Here is an 8,313-nt window from a genome sequence, read left to right on the forward strand (position 1 = left end):
AATGCTTCTTACACTGCGTTACTAAGGCAGTGACGTATTGAAGAATTTCAGTCTCCCATGGGAGGTCCAACCTATCGGCATACTTCTGCGTTATTAGTTGAGTTGGAATCTAAACCAAAATAATCACGAAAACCACTGTTGGAGCTTTCCGTTTATGACTTCTATACCATTTCCAAGAAACAGGAGCAGCACTTACATCAAGGTTATCCTGAATTCTATCAGCACCACTCGAAACCAAAGATTCAATCGTATTATCATCAACACCATCCTGATATTCATTAGCATCACAACAATCCCAACATTCAATCTCATTCTCATCACAAACATTACTTTTTCCTACTCCTCTTGTTCGTAGTGCAATCGGTGCTTCACTTGCAATTAGTTGCTTACCCCCACATTTACGATGTAACTTTGTATTTGGTGGGTGACAAAACATCACAAGAATATCCACAGTGACTGCATTTTACACACGAAGCGCATTTAAGAAGCTTGCATTTACAAGTTAACTTCTCCATAGTACAACTTTATATCAAGACTTTAGTGTCTTCATATGGGTGACGGGGTCTGTCACCGGCCTAAATAGTATGCTAAACGCATCCTTTTTGACCAATCAAAACGCTTACAAATTTTCAAAACAGTACAACAAATGCTGCAATGGGGTGTTTTTTTTTTTCGCAACCAAAAATACGTCCCTCTGGCTCGGGATGTGCATGTTAAAATAACTTACTATAACATTAAAAATTAATAGGTATGTCGTCTCTTCGGTGGGTTAAATTTACGGGCTTAAAATGTTAAACAAAATGCAGATACCCCATTGTATAAATTTGCACGAACAATATTAACTATGTTCTGAACTGACAATTTGTGTCATTGAACGCATAGACGTCACAAAATGTAGTCTGTATAACCATAAAATGTCATTACCGTCAAAGAATATTACACGGTTTTTTACCCAATACAACGAGAGAAAGGTGCAGATTTTACTGTTTTCTTACTTAATTAAATATTGTTACTTAATCACATATTTTATTGAAAGAAATATACGAGTTTGTAAAATTAGCAATATTTTAATTATTTGCTCTAACGGATAACCGTCACAATGTCGTCATTATGATCGTAACGTCATTACCGGCTAAGAAAACTACATTTTCGAAGTGCTATTTAATGTTATTGTTAGAGTTTAGATATTCGCTTGAAAATTATACAGACATTTTTTCCTAGAAAAAAAATTCTATTGAGTTTGAATAGCAGAACATTAAATTTTCTGTTGGAGTAGTAAGATATGAGCATTTTGGTTATGGTATGTGAAAATTGTAAATTTGAATTTGTTGAGAACTGTCTTATACTTAATTTAAATTTAAATTATATTAATTTTATTATATATATATATGATATAATACGTAATAGTAATAATAGTTAACGGCTTAGTTGTATTAACGTTAATTATTATTTCACTCTTGACAGTGCTGCTACTGGCACTATTATTAGTAATAGTAATACTACAACAAAATGTACAGTATGTCCTGTCAGTGGCCAACTGTACTAACCCAGTGTTACTGTTAGTATTTACGCTAACAGTATCAGCTTTCTCAGAATTATAATATTATTGGTGTACTTATAATCATTGCAGTTCGATTGTTAATACATAGCTAATAACTGTTAGTGGAAAATAAAAAAAGCTTTTGGGTGACCAAAGTACAGTGGAATAACTATAAAACTGCTTTTCAGATGGGTGATGGGGGGTCTTTATAAATGATTGTTGGGAAACATATTTAAAACATGATTTTTCATGCATAGTAAAACATTCTGTCATTTCTTCATTCGTAAAACAAGCCTTCAACATCTAGTTGTGTTTATTATTACAACACCATGGTATGACAAAGTTTGCTTCAAGAAGATTAAGTAAAATAGGCCTGTCTAATAGTTGAATAATATCAATTCTCGTACTTATTTGTCTTTTTTTTAAAGTGGAGTGAGTGAGCTGTTGTGAAAATCTTATTGGGGTGAATGATATTGGAAAAGGTTAAGAAGCACTGCTATAAGAAATGGGCCCCCACATAAAATGTAATTGGGCCCCCTGTATTTATTCCCCTTGTTGTCAATTCTTAAGTTTGGCAGGCCTTATGGGTCCCCCTTTTTTGGTCCACCCCCCACACATATACAATTGCGAGAGCATACTTGTCCAACTGCTCAAGTAATCATTTTATTCTAGTTGAAAAACTAATGTCCACTTACCTCCTGCTATTTACTTTTTATCATATAACACATTTACTATTCACAACTAATATTTTACATCAAGTTATAATAATTCAGTCACCTTACTAATGCTACACATTGATGTTTTTTGTTTCTTTTAGCATCCTCTTAGTTAGTCTATTATGAACTTCAGATGAGAAATATGCAAGAATAGCATTTGAGATTTGTACAACTTTTATCTTTGATCTACCACAAGGAATTGCACAGGAAACCTTTTGTTTAATACCAGAACTTTTCAGCTGTGCTTGACAGTGATAGGAGCCAAAAAGTCCATCTAAAATGCTATAGATCTAAACGACGAAAGCTGGTGAAGCAATAATACCATAAGGCCTAATATTTGTGAATAAAAAATCATGCTAGACTGTGCTAAGCTCTGAGAAGGTTTAAATAAGTTTGTAAAGCATGCAAACTTCTTTTATAAATGATATCATTTTCTAAATGCCAACTTTTCAAATGCCCTATTGTTGGACAGGCAACATGGTTTCAAGTGAGGAAAAATCTTGTCTCACAAATCTTTTGACCTTCTTCAAATATGTAATTGATTATGTTGATAAGGGTAAAGGTGTGGGTTTGGTAAACCTGGATTTTTGGAAGGCTTTTGACAAGGTGCAACATTGAAGACTAGGAAAGAAAATTATCTCTGTGGGTGAGGGAGGTAACTCAGCTCAATGGATTAATCATTGAGGAGAAAAAAAAAGGGTTGTAATAAATTAAATTCCAGTAAACTAGACTGGAGTTGTAAGTGGATTACCCCAGGGCTCTGTGCTGGGACTTTTTTTTTTCTTGGGTTCACATTAATGATATTGATAAAGGAAAGGTCAATAAATTGGTCAAGTTTGCTAATGATAATAAAGGGGTTGGGCACAAGGCTACGGAAAGAGATTTGAACAATTAAGAGATGTTTCATTTCCCCATGTTCTCTAGTATCTGAAGCTTACTTACATAATGATTACCAACCTAAAAAAAAGAACACGAATTACAAGATATAATGTCATGACATTTCCTGTTATGTCTCAAATGAAGTACACTTTGCTTCACTTAGTGTTTGCCCCTTTAAAATTTTGGGTGTAATTGGTTGTGAGTTTTATTATGGAAGAAAAGGATCTTGATGTTTTGATCAATCTGTCTTTTAATTCTTACAGACAGTGTGTTATTGCCAGTATAAAACAAGTATAGGTAGTATATACAGGAATATAAGTTAAAGAAGGTTATGATTCTTTTGTACAAATCACTGGTTAGGCCCCATTTAGAATATTGTGTTCAATTTTGGGTTCCTTATTTTAAGAAGGACTTGAGAGTTAGAAAGTATTGGAAGTATAGGTTAATGGATAATTACAAAAGAACAGGTTTATTAATCTATTATTTTATGCAACATTAATTGATCTTATCAATGCTAATAGGTAATTGAGTTAATTGCCCAGCTCTGTTCTATATTTTTATAGGCATTTTGCTGATGCACCATTGACTGACTGACTGATTGATTGGATGATAACCATCCACAGTGTAAACTATCAACACATTAATGTACTCTGGTCATTCATTTTCATACAGTAGGTTGCAGTTTTATTTCTGCAGTAAGTTTATAAATCTGTTTAAGAAAACAATTGATGTAAATTTGGACTATCAGGACTTGATTAGTGTACTGTTTATTGAGTTATTTTAGTATTGAAGATATCTCTGATGGGTCAAAATAGACCCTTGATATCACGTATGTATACACACACATACACAGTATGCCTAAGTACATGTAAAAATACATACGTGTTAGTATATTTGAGATACAAGACTATTAAAGAAAATAGCATTTCAGATTTATACTGTATCTGTATCTTTTATTTATCATGTGGTTTTAAAACACAAAAGCTAGTAAATCATAGGATTTAATAGACCTAATATTTGTGAATTAAAAAATCACGCTAGACTGTACTAAGCCATATCAAAAAGCTTCAGTAAGTTTGTAAAGCATGCAAACTGTTTATTGTTTTGTGTTCCAGTAAAAGCTGTTTAGAAATAATGAGGAAGTTTGTTAATTATTGTACATTCGGACTAGTCTACTTCTTCCTCTGTTGCGTTGGTGAACTTTCTCTCGAGTTTGTTTGTATATATAATGCCAATTCAAACCTCTGGTAGAATTAATAGTCTAATACTGTCTTCATCATAAGACAAAATGATGGGCACTGGGTAACACTGAGGCTTTTGTTTTGTCACATGTAAATTAGTATATGTTATTAGTTGATTTGTAATCTTGTTTCAAAGCTAGATATAAAGAGGAGCTGAAAACTGATATTCTGGATGCTTGAGAACATAGATACTACATATAATATTGCTTGAAACCAGGGGCGAAGTTCTCAAAAACAAAAAATAGAGGTACTCAGTTTTTGAACAAATAAATAAATCTGTGTGTAAACATAAACAATGGAAATTTGAATGTCCATAAATACATGTTTTCTGACAGAACAATGGAATGCACGTGCATCCAGAAAGGCAGTTCAAATATGTCCTGGTACTACTACTGACTTAAGAAATAAGTATGTCCCGGTACTACTACTGACGTAAGAAATAAGTATGTCCCGGTACTACTACTACTGACGTAAGAAATAAGTATGTCCCGGTACTACTACTGACTTAAGAAATAAGTATGTCCTGGTACTACTACTGACTTAAGAAATAAGTATGTCCTGGTACTACCACTGACTTAAGAAATAAGTATGTCCCAGTACTACTACTCCTGGTACTACTACTGATGTAAGAAATAAGTATGTCCTGGTACTACTACTGACTTAAGAAATAAGCATGTCCTGGTACTACCACTGCCTTAAGAAATAAGTTCTGTTACTCAGCACTGGTGAGTACCAGCAGAATTTCAATCTTGTTTGAAACTTGGTTAGAAGTGTAGGAGCTATAATTCAGAAAGTCTGCAAGTGTTATATTATCAAACACATTTTTGTGATTCATTTTTAAAGTTAGGTTTATTTCTTTCTTGTTCTTTTCTATAACTTTTGAGTCACAGAAATACTCCAAAACAAGCCACATTTTAAACACACTAAGACTTTCTTAACTTGTAAGTCGAAGATTGTAAAACAATGTTTAGAGTTTCTACATTTTTACATCATCAGATAAGAGTGAATTTATGAAAAACATATAACATTTTCAGTACAGGCTTGATGTGCCTGTAGTGAATGGTATGAATTCGGTCTTATTATTGTTTTCTACTTCTTTTTAATGTAATGTTAAAAATTAATTTTTTTTTGCACCTGCAATATGAGCACTGAATTTTGTTAAAGTATAAATAGAAGTATATAAATTTTTGTTGTTTGGTATTTTTTTGTTTTAATCCAAAATTGTCTTGATTACCTTGCAGTATATTTTGCTTTCTAGATTTATAAATGTTTAAACGTTTCATTCAGGATATACATATTTTAAGCATATTTTATGTGACGTTTGTACACAGTGGATTTGAGTAAAAACGCGAGTTATTTTGTCATAATTTAAGGAGGGAAGTCTACCCTTGCCTCTCGAACCTTCTCCTTCTACTGTTGATGACAACGCAAGTAGGCTGTGGGTTGGGAACTTAGACAGCAGAATTTCTGAGTAAGTTTTTAATTAAAGTGTTACCCCTGAAGCTTAGAAATTTAGAAGGTCGCCTTATTAGGAATGTAATGGTATTTGTTTATGGAAATGTTTAGGGTGTTCTAACCTAGTTCTACTAAATGTTAAGTATGTTTTGAAACCATAAGTCATAATTCAGTTTAATTTCAGTAAAAACTTTTACTGTGAATGTAATATATTTCTCTTGATAAACTTTGTAATTTTACATCTCAAGACAGTAAATGCACAGTATGTAATTTTGGTATTGCATATGTGAAATTGTATATATATATATATTAAAGTTTTTTTGGTTAATTTGTGGTATTGTTATAATATCTCGTATAGTAAATATTATTTACTCTTTCCTACTCTTTTGTTTTATAGATATCAGATGATTAAAACTCTTCAGAAATATGGAAAAATAAGAAAGTTTGATTTCCTTTTTCATAAATCTGGGCCTCAAAAAGGAATGCCACGAGGTTATTGTTTTGTCACGTATGAAACAAAACAACAAGCTGAACATGCTTTACAAGCCTTAGATGGGAAAATTGCCTTATCCCAAAAACTCAGTGTGAAGTGGGCACACAATGCTCCAAATGTAAGCATTTTTTATCTATATAGCATTGTGAGTTTCATGTAATATTTCTGTAAGCACTTATAAATTGAATTTTTAATGAAAAAAGGTAGACAAGAAAAATTCATAGTTATTTTAAACATATATATATTTAAGACATTAATGGCTTATATCTTTTAAGTCTTTTATAAGAAGTTTGTAATATAACATTAGTTGGTTGTCTGAATATTATATATGTATGTATTTCTGCATTTATCTAACAAAACATTTAAGGACAGCAACGGATCTTCTGATCATCTAAGCAATACCAACCACCAAATTAAACTATTATAAAAAAAATAAAACTTACAGCCAGCCCTTATTATTCAAATATTTATTCAGCTTTCCCTTAAGTTTACTGCTTCCACCACATCTAAAGGCAATCCATTCCAAAGGCCAACTACCCTGTTAGAAAAATAAAACTGTCTTAACTGAAGATGACTCTTACCCTACCAAAAAATATGCTTGTGTTTCCTAGACGTAACATTTTCACCATTAAGTACGAAAAAAGATGATGCATCAACACTATCAATTCTCTTAACAATCTTGAATACTTCAATCACATATTCTCTGTCTCTTCTTTTTTCAAGAGAATACAATTTCAGAGCTTTTAACCTAACCTCTTATAGCAACCTTTCCATCCCAGGTTCCATCTTAGTAACTTTTCTCTGGATTCTTTCCAGTGATAGAATGTCCTACCTTAGGGAAGGACCACAACACTCTGAATGTGGCCTAATCAGCTACCTATACAATGAACGTCTTTAGACTTGTATTCATTATATCTGTAGCTACAATCTAGTTTGCCATATCACTAGGAACAGCACTCTGTTTGTGATGGCTTATGAAACTGATTGACCAGAACATGAAGGAAGATCCTTTTCTGCCATAACACTGTTAAGATTATTATTATCAAAATTATAAAACAACATCTTTACACAATTAGCCTTTAGTTGATTAGTAAAGTTTTCTCAAATCATGGTATGTACAAGCAGGAAAAACAACAAAAAACGTTGGAGGTGGTTGCTGCCTTCTTAATAGTTAGTAGTTTAAGAAGAAGAAAACGAAAGTTGATGGCAGTTGTCACTAGTCAGAAATTTGTATAAAAAAATATTGACAGTGGGTGCTGCCAGCCAGTTGCCTTCCCTTTAGTTGGCAGTTAAAGAAAATGAGAAAAAATAAAAGTTGGCAGCAAGTGAATTAGTGATAGAAGCAGATAGCTTTATTCGCTATGTCATAGCAAAGACAGGGCAAGCTAGTTCGCTATGTCATAGCAAAGAAAGGGCAAGCAAGTTCGCTATGTCATAGCAAAGACAGGGCAAGCTAGATCTCTATGTCATAGCAAAGACAGGGTAAGCAAGTTCGCTATGTCATAGCAAAGACAGGGCAAGCTAGTTCACTATGTCATAGCAAAGACAGGGCAAGCTGGTTCGGTGGCAATGGTAATCATACCGAAGTCTCTTGAATCAGACACACAGCCTCCCTAAATCACCAAAGCCAAACAAACTTGAAGTATAGAAAGAATTTATAAGGCTCAAATTGGGCAGTGCACAGATAGCCCATTATGTGGTTTCTGTAACTGTTGTTACACAATTAGATTAGTGGTTTCTGTAACTGTTGTTACACACAATTAGATTAGTGGTATCTGTAACTGTTGTTATACACACAAACAGATTAGTGGTTTCTGTGACTGTTGTTATACACACAATTAGATTAGTGGTTTCTGTAACTGTTGTTACACACAATTAGATTAGTGGTTTCTTTAACTGTTGTTACACACACAATCAGATTAGTGGTTTTTGTAACTGTTGTTACACACACAATTAGATTAGTGGTTTTGTTACTGTTGTTACACACAC

At 32.9% G+C, this 8,313-nt stretch overlaps 1 protein-coding gene across 1 annotated transcript in view; it reads left to right on the forward strand.

Annotated features, from left to right (window-relative positions):
* The first annotated feature begins 1,134 nt into the window (after positions 1–1,134).
* Positions 1,135–8,313, forward strand: part of LOC106460429 (probable RNA-binding protein 18) — a 14,912-nt gene continuing 7,733 nt past the window's right edge. The window contains exons 1-3 of the mRNA XM_013920124.2: positions 1,135–1,300; positions 5,750–5,847; positions 6,229–6,442. Of these exons, the coding sequence (XP_013775578.2) occupies positions 1,283–1,300; positions 5,750–5,847; positions 6,229–6,442 (330 nt within the window). The 5' untranslated portion in view covers positions 1,135–1,282. The remainder of the gene's footprint in view (positions 1,301–5,749; positions 5,848–6,228; positions 6,443–8,313) is intronic.

The sequence above is a fragment of the Limulus polyphemus genome, unplaced genomic scaffold (assembly GCF_000517525.1).
Source record: "Limulus polyphemus unplaced genomic scaffold, Limulus_polyphemus-2.1.2 Scaffold768, whole genome shotgun sequence".
Lineage (NCBI taxonomy): Eukaryota > Metazoa > Arthropoda > Merostomata > Xiphosura > Limulidae > Limulus > Limulus polyphemus.